This window comes from Lathamus discolor, chromosome 14 (genome assembly GCF_037157495.1).
Source record: "Lathamus discolor isolate bLatDis1 chromosome 14, bLatDis1.hap1, whole genome shotgun sequence".
Taxonomy (NCBI): domain Eukaryota; kingdom Metazoa; phylum Chordata; class Aves; order Psittaciformes; family Psittacidae; genus Lathamus; species Lathamus discolor.
The window spans coordinates 4,398,028-4,420,916 of NC_088897.1; the positions used below are offsets into that span (position 1 = coordinate 4,398,028).

A 22,889-nucleotide genomic window follows, 5' to 3' on the forward strand; every position below is an offset into this window, starting at 1 on the left:
GCTGGAGCCTCCCTGCCGCTGGGCTGGTCGGGCTCCGCTGGAGCGAGGCAGCTCCTAAAGCCCTTCCCATGTCCAGGGTCCTTTTAGCCCCTTCGTGAGGGGATGGAGGTGGCGAAGGGGTGGAAAGCAGCAGAGCCCAGGGACCGCGGTGGGGGGAGATGCTTCAGACCTGCTCTACCCTGGGCATCTGGTAGAAGAAGACTCCAGGGCCCCCATGCCTTGGAGCTGGAGGGGACAGAGCCTGCATTAAGTGCTGCTAATGCTACCAGACAGGTCTGACTGTGAGCCAAACCTTGACCCCACAGGAATGCTGGTACCAGCACTGAAACTGTGACTCATGGTCCCCCTGCGTCACACCCGGAGCGCAACAGGGGGGACCAAGGGGGCAGATTGGGGCTGGCACATCCCCATGGGCACCTGCTGCAGGGAGATGGGGAATGAGGCAGGGATTGGAAGAGGGAGGAGGGATGGGGGCTGCAGCTGGATGGTCTAATCTTTGGATGCCCCATTTCTACTTAATCCGAAGGCTCTGTCCCAGCCCCTTTGGGAAGGGGGGGAATCCCTTCCCACACAGCCGCTGCCCTTGGCAAACACTGGAAAAGGAGCACATACACCCTCTGCAGTGGGAGCAAGTGTGGGGGGAATGGGGAGGGCTCTGGGCCAGCCCCATTGCAGGGTCCCTGCCCCTGTCCCGGGGGATCAAGGCGCTGGATGGAAGGGGCAGTGTCAGCGTGGGGTGCCCCTGGCGCGGGGTGGGATGGCTCAGCCCTGCGCAGGGGTGGGTTGGGTGAGCTCAGGGTGTGATGGCTCCGGAGCACTCCCTTGCCCTCGGGCAAGGCTGCCTGCACCCAGAGCCAGCGGGCGCATCCCTCACGCTCAGTGGGCAGGAGCCATGCACAGGGCGCCAGGGCTTGGTGTGGGAGCAGGGCCCCTGCTACGGCTGCATCTGTGGCCACAACCCAGGCGTTGGCTCCTGACAGCCCATCCTTGAGCGTGGCTCCGGAGCCTCCTTCCTACCTCAGTTTCCCTTTGATATAGAATCACAGAATGGGTTGGGTTGGAAAGGAACTTAAAGCTCATCCAGTTCCATCCCCTGCCATGGGCAGGGATGCCTCACCCTAGACCATGGCACCCAAGGCTCTGCCCAACCTGGCCTTGATCACTGCCAGGGAGGGGGCATTTACCACTTCTCTGGGCACCCTGTGCCAGCGCCTCAGCACCCTCGCAGAGAAGAACTTCGGCCTTATCTCCAACCTGAACTTCCCCTGTTTCAGTTTGAACCCATCACCCCTTGTCCTGTCACTACAGTCCCTGATGAAGAGTCCCTCCCCAGCATCCCTGGAGGCCCCTTCAGACACTGGAAGCTGCTCTGAGGTCTCCATCAGCTTCTCTTCTCCAGGCTGAACAGCCCCAGTGTTCTCAGCCTGGCTCCATACGGGAGCTGCTCCAGCCCCTGAGCATCCTCATGGCCTCCTGGCCTGCTCTGGACTTGCTCCAGCAGCTCCATGTCCTTATATTGGGAACACCAGCACCGCACACAGTACGGGTGGGTCTCACATCATTGTCTGTGCCCCCCATCCTCACTGCACTCCCTGGTGCCTCAGCTCCGGTGCCCATCAGGATGGCTCCGGAGGGGTTTGGTCCGCGGTGACCCGGGTGGTGCAGCCGGTGCCCTTTGCCGCGGGGTCCGGTGGGGCCGGCAGAGCCGGTGTAGGAATGCTGCTGCGCTGGGAGGGCCCGGCTCCGGGGGCAGCTCATCCCCTCCACACCGGGACAGGGTGAGCAGAGCCGGGACCACGCCATGGAGCTGCTGCGGGTGCTGCTGGCGCTGGCTGGGATGGGCACAGCCACGGGCCTGGGTGACTGCTGCGGGGACAGGGGCTCGGGGGGCTGCAAGGCTTCCCTATGGGTCTGTGTGCCGGGGAGGGGGTTATGGGCCGGGCACGGCTGGGGATGCTCATGGGGATGCGGGATGGGGTCAGCACTTGCTCAGTGCCCGCTCCCGCAGCCCTGCTGCCCTACGTGCCCCATGTACCCACCGCGGCCCTGCCGGGGAAGCTCACGGCCACCACCTTCGCTCTGGAGAGACCCTGCTGCATCTTCGAGCACGAAGCCAACGCTCTCGATGCCGTGTGGCTGGTGGTGGCGTTTGCCAACGGTGAGTCCCGCTGCCCCGGCACGCGCTCCCCCGGGGGGGATCCAGGGGCCCTCACCCCCATGGGTGCTGTGCAGCCTCGGGCGCCTTCAGGAACCCCCCGTCCCGCGCTGACGTGCCCCTGTACGAGCGGCTGCCCACGGCGCACTCCTACATGACGCTGGAGACCCCGGTCCGTGCCTTCGCCTGCTCAGCACCGAGCCCGGCCCCGCTGCGCGTTGGGGGGGACACAGCATGCGGGGGACAGGAGCCCTGCAATGGGCCCCTGCCCTTCCCCGGGCCATACAGGTGAGGCCGGCAGGATGGGACCCCCAAATCCCGCCCCGGGTAATTGCGAGCTGGATTTAGGGGGTTGGAACTGGATGATCTTAAGGTCCCTTCCACCCCAAACCACGCTGTGATTCCATGATTCCACATGCGCATCCCACCCCTGGTGTCACCGCCGCCCCCATCCCGCAGGGTGAAGTTCCTGGTGATGGGCTGCCACGGCCCCAGAGCAGAGACAAGGTGGTCTGAGCCCATCCTCCTTCGGAGAGGTACCAGTGGCACTGCTGCCCCCCCACCCCTGCCTGGTTGGGATGCTGGCACAGCATCAGCCCTATGCCATCACCCCAAAACCTGTCCCTCCCCTTCCCATCGCGCCATCCCTATGTCCCTGGTACCCCTCATCCCATCTCCTTCCAGCCAGCAGCCTGAGCACCATCGACCCCGTGCCCGCACACCGCAGCAGCACCGTGGTGGTCATCGCCTCCATCCTCGCCAGCCTGGGGGCCGTGCTGGCCGCCGCGGTGCTCGGTGCCGTGGGGTACGGGTCTGGATGGGGACGTGTCCGTGGGGATCCCGGGGGGACTCCCCCTCCTCGGCCCCATCAGCAGGGAGACGGGGTTAACGTTTAAAGAGCCTTGATTTACTTGAACTGGGGGGGCTGCCATAGCTTGCTGAGGAGAAAGGGCCCCCCGGGTGATGGTTGGAGTCTGGGGGGGGCGCACGGCCTCCCGGACCCCACTTGACCCCTCTCCTCCTCTCCCCCTGCAGCGCCGAGGTGCGGGGGTCCCTGTGCCGCCGGCATTCAGGGACCCGCACCCACAGATCCTACAGGACCCACCACATCCCCCCAGCGCTGTCCCGGCCCCCCGGATGCCGCTGCAGCCCCCCGGGGCTGGGCTGCTTTGCCCCCCGGCCTCCTGCTCCGTGTCCTGCCGAGTAAACTCTCACTTCACACCCACGTTGCCTCCTCTTTGTGGCCAAGGGATGATGCTTCGGGGTGCGGGTCCCCCCAAAACCCACCCGCGGCCGGGGTTGGTGGCACTTGGTGTTTGGGGAGGGGGGGGGGGTTGTGCCACTCGTGCCAGGCGATGCTCCCTGGGGAAACGGGCTGGACCAGTTTGGCACGGGGCTGTGGCCAGCGCTGGAATGCGGGTGGCTGGGGCCGCAGGCGGGGCTGGTGGCGACACGGAGCTCAGCCGCCCGCATTGCTGCCCTCGGCACCCAGGAGCCCGCACGATGCTCCCGCTGCTCCTCCTGCTCCTGGCGCCGGCCCGCGGCCAGGGTGAGTGCGAGAGGGCGGCTGGGACGGGATGGGGTGGGCCCGGGTCCTCAGTGTCCTGCTTGCGGGGGTCCCCTGTGCACAGCACCAGGATCCCCGCTGGATCTGGACGTGCAGGGCAGCCGATGCCCCCCTGTTCTGGGTGCCACCTCCGGTGTCCCTGGTGTCACCCGGGGCCTGCCCAGTGTGGGGTCCTCTTGGGGGGGGGGGGGGTCTTTGCTCCCTCTTTTCATGTGTTTGAGCCCAAAATGAGGGATGGGAGAGGAGGGGGGGGCACAGCCGGGTTCGAAGGGGCAGCTCCCTCTGCCCCCGTGCCCCCGTGAGGGCCCGCACCCTGCGCTGCCCCCGCCTTGTGTCCCCCCGCAGACCCGCAGCTGTACGTCCCGAGCCTCTCCAACCTGGCCCTGGGGGGCCTCACGACCGCCTCCACCTTCGTGCTGGACCAGCCCCGCTGCGCCTTCCCCGACTCGCTGGGCGACGCCGTCATCTGGCTGGTGGTGGCCGTCCCGCAGGGTGCGGCGGGGTCCTGGGGGTGCGCAGGGCTCCCCGTGCGCCCCGCGGTCCCTCCTCACCCCATCGCCATCCCTGCAGGCGTACCCAGCTTCAACAGCACCCTGGAGCCGGGCTCCCCGGCCAGGGCCTACCAGCTCTTCCCTGGCAGCACCTCCGCCTACATGACCCTCAACACCACCGTCCTCAACTACCCCTGCCCCAAAGCCCATGGGGAGATCGCGGTGCTGCGCGTCGGCACCGAGACCAGCTGCCAGAGGGATAACACCAGACCCACCTGCAATGGCCCCCTGCCCGGCCCCGGGCCGTACCGGTATACCCATACCCATAGCCTGCTCATGGGGACACCCCCCCCCCCCGGGCTGCTGGCAGCCCCCCGAATCACATCCACCCTCCCATCCCATCCCAGGGTGAAGTTTGTCGCCTGGGGTAACTCCGGTCCTGTGGCTGAGACAAAGTGGTCAGAGCCTATCCCCCTGAGGACAGGTACCACGGGGCTCATCCTGCCCCTTGCACCCATCCCACATCCCTCGGGTTGGGGGGGGGGGGCACGGTGATCCGAGGTGGGGGGGGTGCTGAATGCTGAGCACCAGCATCTCGGGGTTCAGCTCTCCTGCGAGCAGCAGGGGGAAACTGAGGCAGGGCGGCACCGTGCGAGGGCACATCGTGCCTGCACCGTGCAGTCGCACACCGGCTGCCCACAAACACTCCGGGGTGCGCATCCTGCTCCCTCCCCAGCCACGCCATGGAGCAACATCCCCCGGACGGAGCGCGGGCACAGCGCTGCCATGATCGCCCTCACCTCCATCCTCACCATCCTCTTCGCTGCCTTGCTGGCCGGCCTGGTGGCCATGCTGGTGTGCTGGGGGTGAGTGTCACCCCCGCGTCCCACCAGGAGCCGCGATGGGTGCTGGCATGTCACAGGGTGACACCGGCACCCCCTTTTCCCCCCCATAGCTCGGATGCCTGCGGTGTCAGCAGCACCTTCAGCAAGCCTGAGACAGTGACGGTGCAGCGGTACAACACGCACCACGTCTACGACCACCCCCCCGCCCGGCTCTGAGCCCCCGCCGCGGCCCCACGCTCCTCCCCGGTGCCGGTGGCACGATGCCCGCTGCCGCCGGGGCACGGCCGGAGCTGCGCTGGAGCCGGGCATTAAAGGCCTTTCCGCATGCTTTGTGCCCAGCCTCTGCCTCCTGTGTGTGATTCCTGCCCCCCGGAATGCCCCCCGCAGCCCCATCCCAGGGAGCCCCTCCAGGGCTCTGAGCCCCATCCCCGGGTGCGGGGCAGGATGTGCCCGGCGATGCTCTGGAGTGGAAGAAGCATTTTCACACCCAGCTTGGGGAATGTGGCGTCACCTGCATCCGCTTCGGATGGGGCAGTTCCCCTGCGGGCTGAGGCAGAGACGGGATCCTGACCCCCGACAGCCCTGGTGCAACCCCACAGTGATTTCTGCCTTCCCCAAACCCGTACAAGGGGCTCCTTCACCCAGAGCCGGCCCAATCCTTCCTGGACGCTGCCAGCCACGAGATGGCAAGAGCGGACCGGCAGTGGGGCCCGATTCTGTCCAGGGTCGGGGGGTCTGATCCTGTACTGGGAGCTGTGGGGTCCTGATCCAGCGTTCCTGATCCTGCACCAGGCTCTGGGACCCTGATCCTACAGCCTGGGCAGGATGAGACCCTCTAGTGCTGAGGACAAGCAGGGCAGAGAACTGTACCCCCCTTTAAGTGGACTCAGGGCAGGTGTGCACATACATATAGACATCACATACATACACACATCACACCCATACACATCCCATACATATACACACCACATACATATACACATCGCACACATATACACATCACATACATACACACACATCACACCCATACACATCCCATGCATATACACACCACATACATGTACACATCACATACATATACACACCACATACATACACACATCACATACATGTACACACCACATACATACACACATCACATACATGTACACATCATGTACATATACACATCACACACATACACACATCACACACATATACACATCACATACCTATACACATCACTTATATATACACATCACACACATGTACACACCACATACGTATGCACATGCCATGTATATACACATGCCATACATACACACATAACATACATATACACACCACATACATATACACACCACATACATACACACACAACATACATACACACATCACACACATACGTGTGTGATAAGGGTAACAGGAAGGGATTAAGAACAGGAAGGGATTCTACAGGTACGTAGCAAACAAAAAACAGACCAGGGACATCGGAGGCCCCTGAGGAAGCTCTCGGGAGAACTGGCTACGCAGGATTTGGAGAAGGCTGAGGTGCTGAATGGCTTCTTCGCCTCGGTCCTCACTGGCAAAGGCTCTGCCCACACCGCCCAAGTCTGGGAAGGCAGACGCAGGGACTGTGAGAATGAAGACCTTGGGCCCACTGTAGGAGAGGATCTGGTCTGAGACCACCTTAAGAACCTGAACGTGCCCAAGCCCATGGGACCTGGTGAAATCCATCCGCGGGTCCTGAAGGAGCTGGCCAATGAAGCTGCTGAGCCACTGGCCGTCGTATTTGATGATTAATCCCGGCTTTGGTCCTTGCCTTGGCTGTGCTCCATGGAGGCCGCTCCTGGCAGCGCAGCGCGGGGGGGCAGGTTGCTAACGCCCGTCCCAGGCAGCGGGAGGACGCTCCGTAAGGGCGCTGTGACCATGGAGCCGGTGTAAACGTGGCGCTGCCCTTTGCACGGCGCCTACGGGGAGATACGGGGGGGTTAATGTATGTATGGGATGTGTGTATGTGTGTATGTGTGTGATGTGTATGTATGGGATGTGTATATGTATGGGATGTGTATATGTATGGGATGTGTATATGTATGGGGTCTGTGATGTGTGTGTGTGATGTGTGTATGTGTGTGATGTGTGTATGTATGGGATGTGTGTATGTGTGTGATGTGTGTGCGTGTGTGATGTGTGTATGTGTGTGATGTGTATATGTATGGGATGTGTGTATGTGTGTGATGTGTGTATGTGTGTGATGTGTATATGTATGGGATGTGTGTATGTGTGTGATGTGTGTATGTGTGTGATGTGTGTATGTATGTGGTGTGTATATGTATGTCATGTGTATATATATGGCATGCGTATACGTATGTGGTGTGTACATGTGTGTGATGTGTATATATAAGTGATGCGTTTAGGTATGTGATGTGTATATATGTGTGATGTGTATATGTATGTGATGTGTATATGTGTGTGATGTGTATATGTGTGTGATGTGTATATGTGTGTGACGTGTATATTTGTGTGATGTATATACGTATGTGACATGTATATATGTGTGATGTGTATATGTATGTGATGTGTATATGTGTGTAATGTGTATATGTGTGTGACGTGTATATGTCTGTGATGTGTATACGTATGTGACATGTATATATGTGTGATGTGTATATGTACGTGTACGCCCGCCCTGAGTCCATTTAAAGGCGGGGGTACGGTTCTCTGCTCCACTTGTCCTCAGCACTACAGGGTCTCATCCTGCTGGAGGTGGGACCTGTGGCCCTGACCGTGTGCAGGGCTGGAGCTGGCACCCGGGGAGGTGTGAGCGTTGGCGGCAGGGCTCCTTGTCCCTTGTTCCATGTGCGGGGGAAGCAGAGGAGCAGCGCGGCAGGACGGGGCAGCGTGTCCCCATAGCGTCTCTGTAGAGTCCCCGCGGTGTCCCTATGGTGTCACTGCGGTGTCCAGGCACGAACGCCAAGGACCGGCGGTGTCTGCCAGCACGGCGCTGAGTCCCAGCGCTGATCCTGCAGATGGGGTTCCCCATCTCCCCTTCTCTATTGATGGTAGCAGTACCCCCAAAACACCACCAGCCCCTCCGCGGGTGCTGCAGGCGAGCGGGGAGCGGGGGGGGTGTCACGGGGGGACAGGGATTAAATAAATAAGGAAGGGTCAAACGCCAGAACAAGGTGGGTTTAGGGCACGGGGAGCGGCCGGGGCCGGGCAGGGGGGTGCAGCCCCCGGGTTCATTGGGGTGCGGGGGGCAGCAGGAACCCAGTGTGGGGCCGTCCTTAACTCCCGGCCCGAGCGGGGCTGCACCGGCCGGTGCCCGGGGGCTGCGAGAGCCCTCGCCCAGGGTAACCCCCCCAAGCCCCGCCCACAACACCAAAGCCACGCCCACAATCTCCATTCACTCCCAATCGTGGCGGGGGGGGGGGGGGGACCTCTCTAAGCCACGCCCCTTATCCCGCCCCGCGCTCTGATTGGCTGCCTGCTGCGCCGGCCCGCACATGGGCGCTTGGCTGTGGTAGCCGCAGGTTCGAGGCTGCGCTCGGCTCCGTTGCGCTCCGCTGCCCGCCCGCCATGGCCCGGCGCAGCGCGCTCTCCATCCGCATCGTGGAGGGCAAGAACCTGCCCGCTAAGGACATGTGAGTGCCCCCGGGGGGGCTGGGGGGGGGCATGCCCTGGGGGGAGCCCTCCTGCCGCGGGGTGTCCCCGCAACAGGTCCCCGTGCGCGGGGGACACCCTCAGGGGTGTCCCCCAGCAGTGCGTGTACTCGGGGGGGTGTCCTCAGGGGGCCTTTGCGCGATGCTCCTTGCATCGGGGTTTCCCTCCCCAGGGTGGCTTTGTGGTGTCCCCCCTGCTTTGGGGGCTTCTTCAGACTGGCTGGGGGTCCCCGCAGCAGTGATTGTGCCCTGGGGGGTTCCCCCTAGGATGGCTTTGGGGTGTTCACACAGCGATGGGGGTTCTCCTCAGGGTGGCTTTGGGGCTGCATTGCATTGGGAGCTCCCCTTAGGGTGACTTTGAGTGCCCCCAGCATTGCTTAGGGGCCTCACGGGAGCGCTCTGGTGCCCCCCCCCCCCCCAATTTGGGGTGCCCTCCGGGATGGCTTTGAAGTTCCCTCCCAGGAGCACCCAGTGCTGTGTGTGGTGTCCCAAGCAGCGCTTCAGGGTTCCCCAAGCAGTGTTGCCTCTTTGGGGGGCTCCCCTTGTGCTATCCTGGGGCAGGGCTGTCCCCACCATGCACCCCACTACCTTCAGCTGGGTCCTTTGCAGGGACCCCAAAAGGAGCTGGGAGAACCTGGCTCCATTCCTTCCCCTGGCTGTGGTCCGGGCTGGCAGCCCCTTGGGTCCAGCTTTCCCTCCACGTATCCCAGCATTATCCTCATCACTCTGACCCTTATGTGGTAGGGTGTGGGGACAGTGTTGGGGTGGGATTGAGGGGCAGATCAAGCCAACAGGAGGCTGTTGAGGAGCACTCAGCAGCCGGGCAGGGTCAGGGCTCCCGGAAAAGCAGCAAAAATCCCTGCAGCCGTCATGGAAAAAGAGGATAAACAAGGAAAGAAACATGACTTCTGGTTTTTTCCTTTCTTTTTTTAAATCCCCTGTGTCGGAGCCTGGTTTTTAAATCCCTTTGGCGCAGCTCCCTGCGGGCAGGCTCCGCTTTAAAGGGCGTTATGGGGTTTAGGAGCCTGTTGCCGCTGTGCAATAACGCCCTGAGCGGAGCTTTCCGGACCGGTGCCTTTGGGACGTGGCTTTGGGCAGGGAGAGGGAAACCCGAGCGCCGGATCCGGGCAGGATCACCCGCTGCCGCCTGACCTTGGCCGCCTTCCCCCTCCCCGGCGGTGGGAGCCGGTTCCTTGGCTCCGTCCTGGCACCGCCTTTGGGATCTCCGCCGCTTTCCCAGCGGGAATCCCTCTGCGGGCGTTTGCAGGTCGGAAGCACCCGTGGGTCATGGGGCACCCCAAACCCTTGTGGGACCCCCCCAGCTCCTGCAGGATTCAGCACAGGGAGCCGCAGGGGCAGGATTCGGGGGCTGTTGCTGTGCTCTGTGACTGCCCCTGCCCCAAGGAGCTGTGCCACCGCCACCGGCATCCCTGTGACTGCAGTGGGGTTCAGTGCCACGCTCCCCACTGGCTGTGCCCATGGGTCTCCCATCTCCCCGCTGCTACCAAAGGGCTGCTGGTTGGTTTTGCCTTCCACGCCAGCGCCTGCCCTATGCTGAGCTTGGCGCCGTGCAGCCATGAAACCATGGAACTGCCCATAAAGAGGCAGGAAACCTGCTCCTGCTGCTGCCAAACTCCAGTGCCAGAATCTGGGCAGCCGGGAAGAGCTGCAGCAGCTCCAGCTCAGCCCTGGGTGCGTTCTGTCCCTGTGTCCCCCCTAGGATGCAGTGTCCCACATCAGCATCAGCCCCCTCCCAGCTGAGTGCTTCACAATCCTTTCCCTGCATCTCCATTGCAGGAAAGCAAGGGAAATAACCTGATTCGGTTGTATTTTATTGCCCCCCCATTCCCAAGGGCTGGACAAAGCAGCACCACAGCACCAGTGGATGCTTAATCACAGATTCAACCCTCAGCCCCCAGTGCTGGGGTGGATGGCAGCGGGGACCACACGCGTTTCTTCCCCTTCCCCCCCTTATTCACACTGTGCTGTGGAGCTTTAAACCTCAATCTTCATTTCCTCTTTTTAAAGCCCAGCCTTCTCCTTTCCACATGGCTCATGGCACCCCCACCCCAGGCGACATGGAGCAGCCCGTGTGCTGGAACACCCCCGTGTTAGGGACAAGGCTTTCCTGCTGTCAGCATCAAGCAGCTCCCATCTGAAGCCTGCCCTGCGTTGCTGGGCACGGCTCGGGCAGGCAGATGTTCCCTTTCTGCCTGCCTGCTCCCTGCCCGCCCCATGGTTTGCATAAGGCAGGAAATGTCAGCGACAGGCTCGAGTTAACGACGCCTCATCCCCTGCTCTCATTAAAATCCTCTGCGGAGGGTGGCTGGAGCAGAGCTGCTCTTGGCAACCTGCCTGCATCGTGCGTGGACCGAGATGATGGAGCTGCCTGGGGATGGGGATGCTAGTGTGGTACCCGGGATGCACGGCGCAAAGAACCCCCCTGCACCCGTGTTTGGGAGGGCACAAAGCACCCCAAACCCTTTCAATACCTTAAATCCCTTTAATCCCCCCAGGCTCCCGGCCTCCCTGGTTTTGGGATGGGGACATCTCTCTGTGCTTGCGGTCGCTGCCTGCAGCCGAGTCACCTCGTTTCTGATGCTCTGGGGCAATAAGCTGTAAAGCAGCGATTTCTCTTTCAGCAGCAGCGCTCAGGAGCGATGTCCCCAGGGAGGAAGTGGGGTCAGAGCATCGTGGTGGCTGCCAACAGCACGCGCTGCCTGCCCTTCGCACCCTCTGCATCCCTGGGGATGTCCCCATCCCTACGAAGGTGTCAGGGCTCCGGGTGTGCCCTGGGGCTGCCGTGGCCTCGCTCCAAGTGTGTTCAATGGGGCTGCCGTGGCCTCGCTCCAAGTGTGTTCAATGGGGCTGCGGGTGCCTGGAGCCGCTTCTGGGAAAGGGTGGGTTTGTTTGTCCTTGGCCTTCCCATCTGGCCGAGGAAAGCCTCTGCTGGCTGCCAGCGGGGTGCGGTGGCCGGACACGCTCAGGGATGTGTTCCATGGGCTGGGAGCAAAGCGGGGTCACCACATGCAGCAGCTCTGGCCAAATCCACCTGCTGAAGCCTTTGCCTTTGGGGCTCCTCCATACCCCAGCACCCCAGAGTCCCTGCAAGGGGCACTTGTGAGGTCCCCCCTCTATGGGGTGGTTTGCCAGGGCTGAAGGCTTTGGTTGCCCATCACCATGCGAGCCCCATAGGGTTGGGGTACGGGGCCAGGGCCATGGCTGGTGGCCCTGACAGAGCTGTGCCCTGTCCTTCCAGCACAGGGAGCAGTGACCCGTACTGCATCGTGAAGATCGACGATGAGGCCATCATCAGGTGAGTGGCTCCATGGCCCTGGCTGGCCCTCAGATGGGCTGACGCACACTGCTCCTGTGGGTTCTTCCAGCCACCCTGCTGCAGGCCTATTATTATCATCATAATCATTATTACTATTATTATAGTTGATTACTATTATATTATTAATAGTATTATAATAATATAACTAATTATTATTATTCCTTAATCTAGATGTGGTGCTTAAGGGCATGGTTTAGTGGTGAACTTGGCAGTGCTGGGTTCACAGTTGGACTTGATGATCTTACAGATCTTTTCCAAGCTAAATGATTCTATGAGTCTATGAACTAACTCCAGACACAGCTCACAGCCTTGTCCCATGTCTTGCCAGCCCAGAGCCCCAGAACAGTGACAGGGATCCATCCCCTGCCCCACCTGAGGGTTCAGATGTGTGGGTGCTGCCCCCAGCTCTGTGTGCTGGGCAGCTCATAGGGCTGGGGAAGCAGGGAGTGCCTCAGTGAGGAACCCCCATCCCCTCCATCACCGGTGCCATCTGCCCCACAGGACTGCCACGGTGTGGAAGACACTATCCCCGTTCTGGGGGGAGGAATACGAGGTGCACCTCCAGCCCACCTTTCACAGCATCTCCATCTACGTCATGGATGAGGATGCGCTCAGGTACGGGCAGGTTGGCTGTGGGACATTGGTGGCTTTGGCTGCCTGCGTGCTCAACCCCATTGTAGACACCAGAGAATCCACACCCGGCCATGCTGTTTGGGCTTTGGGAAGCAAAAGGGTGAAGCTGGTTTTGCAGCTGGCAGCGAAGGGTGGCTGAGGTGCTCCATGGGGACAGACTCACCGTGGTGTCTCCATTCCATTCCATTCCTGATCCCACCCCATATCCTGCTCCCGGCTTTTGTCCTCCAGCCGCGACGACGTTATCGGGAAGGTCTGCATCACCCGGGACATGCTGGCGGAGCACCCCAAGGGTAAGGTGATGGGTGATCAGCAGGGACCCACCTCCCATCCCTGTGGTGAGCAGGACCCCAGGGTCCCTTCAGTGATCCCCCATGAGGGTCCGCCTTTCCCGCAGGATACAGCGGCTGGATGAGCCTCAGCGAGGTGGACCCCGACGAGGAGGTGCAGGGGGAGATCCACCTGCGGGTGGAGGTGGTGGGGGGCCCGGGCCGGCGGCTGCGCTGCGCTGTGCTGGAGGCCAGGTGAGGAGGGGACGGGGACAGGGTCCCTGTGTGCAGCAGGGATGTGTCCGTGACTCGGTTTCCCCATTGGAATCAGGGTGTTCTCGGGTACCTGCCCTTGGGTGCAGAGTGTCCTCTACCCAGCGGGGACCCTGGGGCAGGGTCCACCTCATCTGCTGGTCTGTAGGGTGTGCATCTGCAGACAGAATCATGGAATGGTTTGGGTTGGAAGGGACCTTAAAGCTCCTCCAGCTCCAACCCCTGCCACGGGCAGGAACCCCTTCCACTGGAGCAGCTTGCTCCAAGCCCCTGTGTCCAACCTGGCCTTGAGCACTGCCAGGGATGGAGCATTTACCACTTCTTTGGGCAACCTGTTCCATTGCCTCATGATGCTGGGGAACCGAGGAGGGGAGTGAGTGCCCATCGTGAAGTTGCTGTTAGATTCCCCCTCTTCTCGGCAGGGATTTGGCCAGGAAGGACCGGAATGGTGCCTCCGACCCCTTTGTCCGCTTGCGCTACAACGGGAAGACACAGGAGAGCACGGTGAGTACAACTTTAGCTGGAGAAACCATCCCACTGGGAAGCCCCGGCATTCCCGAGGGTTGTTGGATGGGGATGGGGATGAAGCCATTGCCTTTGCAGGTGGTGAAGAGGTCCTGCTACCCGCGCTGGAACGAGACCTTCGAGTTCGAGCTGGCCGAGCCCACTGGGGAGAAGCTGTGCGTGGAGGTGTGGGACTGGGACCTGGTGGGCAAGAACGACTTCCTGGGCAAGGTGAGCCCCGAGCCCGTCCGCGCTGCCTGCCCAGTGACAGGGACCCATCCCTGCCTGCGTGTGCTCAGAGCCGCGGGTGCTGCTGCTGCAGGTGGTGTTCGGGGTGCAGGGGCTGGCGGAGGCCGGGCAGGACGAGGGCTGGTTCAGGCTGCGGCCGGACGCGTCCAAGGCGCGGGAGGACGGGTGAGTGCGGGCACGGGGGTGCTGGGGTGGTCCCGGTGCCGTAGGGGGGTGGGAAGGGGTTGTTCTGGGCAGCAGCATCGCTGGGAGGGCAGCTCCTGGGTGTGCTGTGGTCTGGGACGGGGGCAAGTGCAGGGCAGCCCCACCTGCGTGCCCAGGCTTTCTTGGGCTGTTGGGCCATGTCCTGCTTGGTGAAGTACTTCAGCCTGCCCACCCATCTACCCACCTATCTATCTACCCATCTACCCACCTATCTATCTACCCATCTACCCACCTATCTATCTACCCATCTATCCACCTATCTATCTACCCATCTACCCACCTATCTATCTACCCATCTACCCACCTATCTATCTACCCATCTACCCACCTATCTATCTACCCATCTATCCACCTATCTATCTACCCATCTACCCACCTATCTATCTACCCACCTATCTATCTACCCATCTACTCACCTATCTATCTACCCATCTACCCACCTATCTATCTACCCGTCTACCCACCTATCTATCTACCCACCTATCTATCTACCCATCTACTCACCTATCTACCCATCTACCCACCTATCTATCTACCCGTCTACTCACCTATCTATGTATTTACCCGTCTACCCACCTATCTGTGTATCTACCCATCTTCCCACCTATCTATGCATCTACTCACCCATCTACCCATCTATCTATCTATCTATCTATCTATCTATCTATCTATCTATCTATCTATCTATCTATCTATCTATCTATCTATCCATCCATCCATCTATCTGCCCATCTGTCCACCTATTTTCCCATCTACCCACCTATCTACCCACCTACCCACCTATCTACCCTCCTATCTACCCACCTACCCACCTATCTACCCTCCTATCTACCCACCTACCCACCTATCTACCCTCCTATCTACCCACCTACCCACCTATCTACCCTCCTATCTATCTACCCATCTATCCACCTATGTACCCATCTACTCACCTATCTATGTATTTACCCATCTACCCAACTATCTATGTATCTACCCATCTTCCCACCTATCTATGCATCTACTCACTTATGTATCTACCCACCTACCCACCTATCTATCTATCCACCTACCTATCTGCCCATCTGTCCACCTATCTGCCCATCTATCCACCTATCTACCCATCTATCCATCTATCTATCTACTCATCTATCCACCTATCTACCCACCTATGTACCAGTCTACCCACCTATCTACCCATCTACCCACCCACCCATCTATCTATCTACCCACCTGTCTATCTACCCATCTACCCATCTATCTGTTTATCTACCTACCTATCTATTCACCCACCTCTCTGCCCATCCCTCCCTCCACCCCGTGCCCCCCCAGGCGCCGAGGCAGCCTGGGCTCGCTGCAGCTGCAGCTGAGGCTGCGGGACGAGACGGTGCTGCCCTCGCACTGTTACCGGCCGCTGGTCCAGCTCCTGTGCCAGGAGGTGAAGTCGGGGCTCCAGGTGAGGGTCCATGCAAAGCACCCCGTGTCCCCCAGCTCCAGCGTGCCTCCCCCATGGCATCGCGGTGCCTGTCCCCACCAGGATGGCCAAGTGCATCTGGTCACCCTCCTGGATGAAACCACCACCGCCGAGTGCCGGCAGGAGGTCGCCATCAGCTTGGTCAAACTCTTCCTGGGCCAAGGGCTGGTCAAGGAGCTCCTGGACCTGCTCTTCGAGTTGGAGCTGGCCAAGCCCTGTAAGGCGGGAGCGGGAAGCGGATCTGGAGGCTTCCAACCATGTCCTGGGGCTGCAAAACCTCCAGGACCTTGCGTGGTGACTTTTGGGGGTGCTGGTTGAGGTTCAGCCGGCGCCCTGCGCTCCGGGTGGGCATCCCTTGGCTCCATCCCCAGCAGCTCCTGGGCTGAGGTTGGTGGAGGAGCAAGTGGCTTGGGGTTAGGGAATCCCCATGGAAATGGCTGGGGCTGGAAGGTGCAGCTCATAGAAGTAACCCCATGACTGCAGCTGCCTGGGGGTGACCTGCGGCCCCAGACCCTCTCCTGTTTTGCAGGCGAGCCCAATACTTTGTTCCGGAGCAACTCCCTGGCCTCCAAGTCGATGGAGTCCTTCCTCAAGGTGCCACAGTGCCTGAAACCTGGCTCTGGGCTGTCCCCACTGGGGCCAGCTCCCAGTACTACCGGGAGGGCTGGTGGGGCTGTGCCTGTCCTCTGGGATGGGCGGTTGGAGCTCATCCCCTGGCTCACCCTTACCGGGGACTGTGGAGGCGGTGGTGCCAAACCTGTGTCCGTGCCCCCCATCAGCATCCCTGCGTGGTCCCTCTGCAGGTGACGGGGCTGCCGTACCTGCACGCTGTGCTGGGCCCCACCATCAACCGCGTGTTCGAGGAGAAGAAGCACGTGGAGCTGGACCCCGGCAAGGTGGAGACCAAAGATGTTGGGTAAGGGGTGCATGGGGCCATGGGGCAGGGGGGACCCTGGCCATGGGGTGACAACGACGGTGCCCGCAGGTGCTCGGGGCTGCACCGGGTGCAGACGGAGGGCGAGGTGATCGAGCAGGGCCGCCAGCACCTCCAGTCCTACCTGGAGGAGCTGCTGGATGCCATCGCCAGGTCGGCTCCCATGTGTCCCCCCGTTATCCGCGCTGCGTTCCGGCTGCTCTTCCAGCGCGTCGGGGAGCGCTTCCCACAGCACCAGGTTGGGCTGGGGTTGAACAGGGTGCACTGGGGGCAGTCCCCAGCTCTGGTTGATGGGGTCCCTATTGGGCATGGGGGAACCCCCCCAGGGATGAGGCTCAAGGGGGACAGTGGGGCTGTGCTGGACTAAATAGCAAGGATCTGAAGGGGGGGTTCAGTGGTGCTGGGGGGGGCTCTTCATCAGGGACTGCAGTGATAGGACAAGGGGGGATGGACTCAAACTGAGATGGGGGGGTTGGGTTTGGGTATAAGGAAGAAGCCAGGGTTAGCTGTGGCTGCCCCATCCCTGGCAGTGCTCAAGGCCAGGTTGGACACAGGGGCTTGGAGCAAGCTGCTCCAGTGGAAGGGGTCCCTGCCCATGGCAGGGGTTGGGGCTGGAGGAGCTTTAAGGTCCCTTCATCCCAAACCGTTCCATGACTCCATGTCCCTCACTCGGTGGTCCGTGGGATGCCGGGGGCTGTCCTGTGCTGGGACAGACTCCCCCCCACCTTGTTGGCTGCAGCACATCAAGTTCGTGGCCGTCACCAGCTTCCTTTGCCTCCGCTTCTTCTCTCCGGCCATCATGACCCCCAAGCTCTTCCACCTGCGGGACGCTCACGCCGATGCTCGCACCGGCCGCACGCTGCTGCTGCTGGCCAAGGTGGGATGGGGGGCACACGGAGGCGGGTGGTGCCATCGCCCCGCTTCCCATTGGGAAGCGCTGTGCGTGCCGCCGGTGACGCCGCCGTCCCGGGGGTCTCCAGGCCATCCAGATGGTGGGCAACATGGAGCCAGCAGCCGGGCGGGCCAAGGAGCCGTGGTTGGCCCCGCTGCTGCCCACCCTGCAGCAGGGCATCGCCCGGCTGAAGGACTTCATCACCCGGCTGGTGGAGATGGAGGAGGAAGAGGAGGAGGAAGGTGAGGGGCGGCCGCTGGCCCTCCCCAGCGCGGTGCTGAAGGAGGGGCTGCTCTTTGTGCACAAGACGCGGGGCAAGGGGCCGCTGCTGAGCGCTGCATCCAGGAAGCTCCACTTCAGCCTCACCGGGGAGAGCCTCAGCTTCAGCAAGAGCCCTGGAGCCGAGGTAGGGGGGTCCCGGGGGGCGGTGGGGGGCAGTGGGGTGGCACTGACCCCCTGTGTGCGTCCCTTCCATCAGCACAGCGGTGCCATCGCCCTGCCCGACATCCTTGCGGCAGAGAAGGTGGAGGAGAAGAGCTTCGGGAGCTCCCACGTCATGCAGGTGGTTTACCTGGATGCGGGTGGGCAGCAGGAGACGGCTTACCTGCAGTGCAAGGTGGGATGGAGAGGGGGGGGCACGGTGGGGGGTGTCACAGCACGGGACCCCCCTTTTCACCCCTAACACCCCCTGCAGTGTGTGAATGAGCTCAACCAGTGGCTGTCAGCCCTGCGCAAGGCGTGCGGCAACAACCCCCGTGTGCTCCGTGCCTACCACCCCGGCGTCTTCCGCGGGGACAAGTGGAGCTGTTGCCACCAGAGGGACAGGATGGGTACGAGGAGGGGACCCCCGCAATGGTGCTGGTGGGGTCCCCCCGTACCCTGACACTGATGCCCCGCAGGGCCGGGCTGTGACCGGACCCGGCACGGGGTCACCCTGCGGGACTGGAGCGACCCCACGGACCCCGCGGTGGAGGCACAGCGCCTGTTCCATCACCTCCAGGGGCTGCGGGACACCCTCAGGTGAGCCCCGATCCGGGGGTCCCCCCCTGAACCCCCCATCTGATGCCAAGATTCCATCCTTCTCCTCCCTCTATCCCCAGGGAGAAGTACTGGGAGCTGCTGGAGGACGCCCAAAACGGTCCTCAAGGAGAAGGTAGGGTGGTGCCGGGGATGCCGTGGTTGGGACGTGCCCTGGGCATCGGGGGCTGTGCTGTTGGGGTGCAGGGTCTCACTGTGCTCCCTGCAGGTGCCCCCCTGCCCGAGGGGCTGCGCCGGCTCTTTGGGGTGCTGGGGGAGCTGGAGAGCTGCCACCGCCAGGCACAGCCCCCGGCCCCCCCCGCGCCCGCCCTGCTGCAGCTGCAGACATGAGGGACCCCCCCCACACCGTGTCCCAGCTCCTTGGGGCCACAGTGTTGGCAATAAAGCTCTTGGTACCCTGCAGCCCTGTCCTGGCCGTCTGTGGTGGGTGGGGATGGGGACACGGAAGGGGCTGGTGGTGATGGCGCTGGTGGCGGCACTGGTCACAGCCCTGCTGGTGCCGTTGCTGGTGGTGCCCCTATTGGCATCATGCCTGATGGCATCACGGGTGTTGGTGCTTCTCCTGGCAGCTCTGATGACCTCAGCGGTGGCCCCACTGGTGTCCTTTGTGGTAGCACCAGCTGGGGAACGCTGATGGAGGAGTCAACCCACGGTTTTGCTGCTGATGGCATTGGTGGTGACGTCAGTGCCAGTGGTGACATCAGTGCCAAGTGGTGACGTCAGTGCCAATGGTGATGTCAGTGCCAAGTGGTGACGTCAATGCCGTTGGTGGTGACATCAATGCAAGCGATGACATCAGTGCCAGTGGTGATGTCAATGCCATTGGTGGTGGCATCAATGCCAAGTGGCAACATCAGTGCCATTGGTGGTGACATCAATGCAAGTGGTGACGTCATTGCCAAGCGATGACATCAATGCAAGTGATGACACCAATGCCAAGTGGTGACATCAATGCAAGCAGTGATATCAATGCAAGCAATGACATCAATGCCATTGGTGGTGACATCAGTGCCATTGGTGGTGACATCAGTGCCTGGTGGTGACATCAATGCCAAGCGGTGACACCAATGTCAAGTAGTGACATCGATGCCATTGGTGGTGACATCAATGCCAAGCGCGGACATCACCATTACCCTTTCTAACACCACCTCTGCTGCCGCCATCGCCGCTCCTCATGTCATCGGTGATGTCATCGGTGATGTCATCACCACCGTTCTGCATCATCACACGGGTGGGACGTGTGTAGGGGGGGGGAATAGCACCGACTCCTCCCGCCCGCCTGGGGGCGCTGCCGCCGGCGCTGGAGCGGAGCGAGCGGAAGCAGCGGCGGCTGCGACGGCTCCGGTGGCTCCGGCATGAACGCGCCTCCGGCCTTCGAGTCCTTCCTCCTCTTCGAGGGCGAGAAGAAGTGAGCGGCGGCGGGGAGCGGCTTTGGCCGGGGCTGTGGGCAGCGGTGCCGGAGCGGGGGAGGCATCGCATGGGCCGCGGGGGTCGGGGGGGGGAGGCCCGGGCTCCCCGTACGGGGAGCCCGGGCCTCCCCCCCCCGGCCCCCTCGGCTCCATAGGGCCCGCTCGCTGAGGCGCTTACAGCCCCCGTGTATCCCTTTAGGATCTCCATCAACAAGGACACGAAGGTGCCCAACGCCTGCTTGTTCACCATCAACAAGGAGGACCACACGCTGGGGAACATCATCAAGTCGTGAGCAAATTGGGGGGGAAACGGGTATTTTTGTGTGTGTGTGTGTGGGGGGTGTTCTGTGGTAATTCTGCGCTTAAAAGTGAAGGGAGAAGGTCCACAAATGCATAGGTAAGGGGCTGTGTTGGGAAACCCCTCAAAAGCGTTGGTTTTCAGTGAGCTTTTAATAGGAAATGAGCTTTTTCGATGATCTTTGAACAGAAAATGGTGTTTTCAATGAGGTTTTGATATAAAATGAGCTTTTCAATGGTCTTTTGACACAAAGTGATCTTTTTCAGTGATCTTTTGATATAAACGATCATTTTTTTACAATATTTTGATATAAAATGATAAATTTTTATGATATTTTGATATAAAATGATATTTTTTTATGATCTTTTAATAGAAAATGATCTTTTCAATGGTCTCAATATAAGATGCTCTTTTCCAAGGATCTTTTAGTAGAAAATGGTATTTTCAATGATATTTTGATATGAGTTTTTCAATGATCTTTTGATACAAACGATCATTTTTTATGATATTTTGATATAAAATGATCGGTTTTTATGAGCTTTTCAATGGTCTCAATATAAAATGATCTTTTCCAAGGATCTTTTAGTAGAAAATGGTATTTTCAATGATCTTTTGATACAAAATGACCTTTTTCAATGATCTTTTGATATAATCGGGTTTTTATATTTTGATATAATGAACATTTTTTATGATCTTTTTAATATAAAATGGACTTTTTCAATGATCTAATATAAAAGGCACTTCTATTCATGCTGTGAGGTTGTTCATTGCTGCTTTCCCATTCCAGGCAGTTACTGAAGGACCCCCAGGTGTTGTTTGCAGGGTACAAGGTCCCGCACCCACTGGAACACAAGATCATCATCCGTGTCCAAACCACCCCTGACTACAGCCCGCAGGAGGCGTTCACCAATGCCATCACGGATCTGATCAGCGAGCTCTCCCTCCTGGAGGAGAGGTTCAGGGTACATTGGTTTCCTTTGAGCTTCTTGCAGTTCAGAGTGAAACAACAGCAGGGGTATTGCCAATAGTTTAGGTTAACAACTTCATCACAGCCATGCAGCACCACAGGGCAAAGGGCTGGGTCCTGCACTTGGGCTGCAGCAATTGCCCCATGCAGTGCTACAGGCAGGGGAAGAGGGGCTGGAAACTGCTCATGGGAAAGGATGTGGGGGTGCTGATTGATGGAGCTGAGCATGAGCAGCTTGTGCCCAGGAAGCCACCAGCATCCTGGCCTGGATCAGCACCAGTGCGGCAGCAGGGCCAGGGCAGGGATTGTGCCCCTGCACTGGGCACTGGTGATGCCGCACCTCGAATCCTGTGTTCAGCTCTGGGCCCCTCACTATGAGACATTGAGGGGCTGGAGTGGGGGCAGAGAAGGGCAATGGAGCTGGTGCAGGGCCTGGAGCACAGCGGTGATGGGGAAGGGCTGAGGGACCTGGGGGGTTCAGGTGGAGAAGAGAAGGCTCAGGGGGGACCTGATGGCTCCCTGCAACTGCCTGCCAGGAGGATGGAGCCAGGAGGGGCTGGGCTCTGCTCCCAAGGAACAAGGGATGGGACAAGAGGAACCGGCCTCAAGCTGCACCAGGGCAGGTTTAGATGGAGCTGAGGAACAATTTCTGCCCCAGAGGGTGCTCAGGCGTTGGAACAGGCTGCCCAGGGCAGGGCTGCAGGCACCGTCCCTGCAAGTGCTCACACACCGTGGAGACGAGGCCTCAGTGCCATGGGTTAGTGGTGGCCTTGGCAGTGCTGAGGACCGGTTGGACTTGATTTAAGATCATCATTTTTTGACGATCTTAAAGCTCTTTTCCAACCTGGTTGATTCTATGATTATTTGGCTCCTGTCCTCCTGGCTGTGCTTAAGGCTTATTTGCACATCTGACGAGCATTCAGTGAGTGCCCTGTAACTCCCTAGGTGCCCAGCATCGTTTTTCTCAGTCATCTTAACGCAGAAAACAATTTTCCGTTCTTCCAGGTGTTTTCTGTGACAAGTTTTAGGAAGTTTTGGACCACTTCTCATTGTTTTGCTCCGCTGTGCTGTTGTATTTATTTAGCCCCTGATTTTTGAGACTTACTCTGCCCAAATGGTTATTAAGCGAAACCAGGGTGGGTATGACTAGGATAATGTCTTGTGCTGTGTTCTCTGATGTGCTGGTACAAGGTCACAGTGCACCAAGTCTGTAAATACGGTGTGGTTTTGCTTGAAGTATTATTTCTCTGGATGGGGTAGAGGTTTCCACTGCTGGTTTTTGGTGGGGCTGTGTCTCATAGGAGACTGTTAGGAATGTTTAAACCTCCTCCTGCCCAGTAACAGTTCTTGTCTGAGCATTTGTGTTTGTGTTTTACAGGTTGCCATTAAAGACAAACAGGAAGGAATTGAGTAAAACCACCCTGCTTAGAGCAGGCTCTACTTCCGAGGCAGAACCATGTGGCTGTTTGTTAGATGAATCCTGGATTCAAACTCCCATTCATGGCCAGTATTTTCCCCCTTATCCCACTTAGGTTTAAGCAGCAATGGTGTTTTGAGTTTGTTTTTGTGTTATGTTTTGCCAAGAGGAGAACCGTCATGTCTGAGCTGATGGATACGGCATTAAAATGATTTCTACTTTCCCAATTGGAGCCTTAACATAAATATTTGTGCTGTTGGTGAGGTTGGTGTGAGTGTACTTCCAGAGGAGCCGCTGCTGTGTGACAGCAGTG

General features: G+C 59.8%; 4 protein-coding genes across 4 annotated transcripts; all 4 read left to right on the plus strand.

Annotated features, from left to right (window-relative positions):
* The first annotated feature begins 1,801 nt into the window (after positions 1–1,801).
* Positions 1,802–3,393, plus strand: LOC136022126 (uroplakin-3b-like). The gene is made up of 6 exons (XM_065695060.1): positions 1,802–1,859; positions 2,009–2,158; positions 2,233–2,443; positions 2,615–2,691; positions 2,840–2,960; positions 3,191–3,393. The coding sequence occupies exons 1-6, from the start codon at positions 1,802–1,804 to the stop codon at positions 3,360–3,362; spliced, it is 789 nt and encodes a 262-aa protein (XP_065551132.1). The 3' UTR covers positions 3,363–3,393.
* Positions 3,394–3,554: 161 nt separating this feature from the next.
* Positions 3,555–5,396, plus strand: LOC136021888 (uroplakin-3b-like protein 1). Its single transcript, XM_065694562.1, has 6 exons — positions 3,555–3,704; positions 4,068–4,214; positions 4,293–4,524; positions 4,621–4,697; positions 4,950–5,079; positions 5,169–5,396. The coding sequence occupies exons 1-6, from the start codon at positions 3,569–3,571 to the stop codon at positions 5,272–5,274; spliced, it is 828 nt and encodes a 275-aa protein (XP_065550634.1). The 5' UTR covers positions 3,555–3,568; the 3' UTR covers positions 5,275–5,396.
* Positions 5,397–8,539: 3,143 nt separating this feature from the next.
* LOC136021926 (ras GTPase-activating protein 4-like) lies at positions 8,540–18,887 on the plus strand. The gene is made up of 20 exons (XM_065694628.1): positions 8,540–8,681; positions 11,959–12,015; positions 12,538–12,651; positions 12,901–12,962; positions 13,067–13,193; positions 13,634–13,715; positions 13,815–13,946; positions 14,038–14,129; positions 15,480–15,603; positions 15,685–15,838; positions 16,151–16,215; positions 16,425–16,537; positions 16,607–16,793; positions 17,295–17,432; positions 17,536–17,853; positions 17,926–18,063; positions 18,142–18,277; positions 18,347–18,467; positions 18,548–18,600; positions 18,694–18,887. The coding sequence occupies exons 1-20, from the start codon at positions 8,617–8,619 to the stop codon at positions 18,813–18,815; spliced, it is 2,400 nt and encodes a 799-aa protein (XP_065550700.1). The 5' UTR covers positions 8,540–8,616; the 3' UTR covers positions 18,816–18,887.
* An 898-nt stretch (positions 18,888–19,785) lies between these two features.
* POLR2J (RNA polymerase II subunit J) lies at positions 19,786–22,803 on the plus strand. The gene is made up of 4 exons (XM_065694297.1): positions 19,786–19,893; positions 20,094–20,183; positions 20,980–21,154; positions 22,538–22,803. Exons 1-4 carry the CDS (start codon positions 19,841–19,843, stop codon positions 22,571–22,573), a joined length of 354 nt encoding a protein of 117 aa, XP_065550369.1. The 5' UTR covers positions 19,786–19,840; the 3' UTR covers positions 22,574–22,803.
* The last annotated feature ends 86 nt before the right edge of the window (positions 22,804–22,889 follow it).

Bases quoted from the DNA above. Each gene is read 5' to 3' on its own strand.
- POLR2J (XM_065694297.1), top strand. From the start codon at position 19,841: ATGAACGCGCCTCCGGCCTTCGAGTCCTTCCTCCTCTTCGAGGGCGAG. The intron at 19,894-20,093 runs GTGAGCGGCGGC...GTATCCCTTTAG, and splicing joins CTCTTCGAGGGCGAGAAGAA to GATCTCCATCAACAAGGACA. The intron at 20,184-20,979 runs GTGAGCAAATTG...TTCCCATTCCAG, and splicing joins CTGGGGAACATCATCAAGTC to GCAGTTACTGAAGGACCCCC.
- LOC136021888 (XM_065694562.1), top strand. From the start codon at position 3,569: ATGCGGGTGGCTGGGGCCGCAGGCGGGGCTGGTGGCGACACGGAGCTC. The intron at 3,705-4,067 runs GTGAGTGCGAGA...GTCCCCCCGCAG, and splicing joins GGCGCCGGCCCGCGGCCAGG to ACCCGCAGCTGTACGTCCCG. The intron at 4,525-4,620 runs GTATACCCATAC...ATCCCATCCCAG, and splicing joins CCCGGCCCCGGGCCGTACCG to GGTGAAGTTTGTCGCCTGGG.
- LOC136021926 (XM_065694628.1), top strand. From the start codon at position 8,617: ATGGCCCGGCGCAGCGCGCTCTCCATCCGCATCGTGGAGGGCAAGAAC. The intron at 12,016-12,537 runs GTGAGTGGCTCC...TCTGCCCCACAG, and splicing joins GACGATGAGGCCATCATCAG to GACTGCCACGGTGTGGAAGA. The intron at 16,538-16,606 runs GTAAGGGGTGCA...CGGTGCCCGCAG, and splicing joins GTGGAGACCAAAGATGTTGG to GTGCTCGGGGCTGCACCGGG.
- LOC136022126 (XM_065695060.1), top strand. From the start codon at position 1,802: ATGGAGCTGCTGCGGGTGCTGCTGGCGCTGGCTGGGATGGGCACAGCC. The intron at 1,860-2,008 runs GTGACTGCTGCG...CCGCTCCCGCAG, and splicing joins GGGCACAGCCACGGGCCTGG to CCCTGCTGCCCTACGTGCCC. The intron at 2,444-2,614 runs GTGAGGCCGGCA...CCCATCCCGCAG, and splicing joins CCCTTCCCCGGGCCATACAG to GGTGAAGTTCCTGGTGATGG.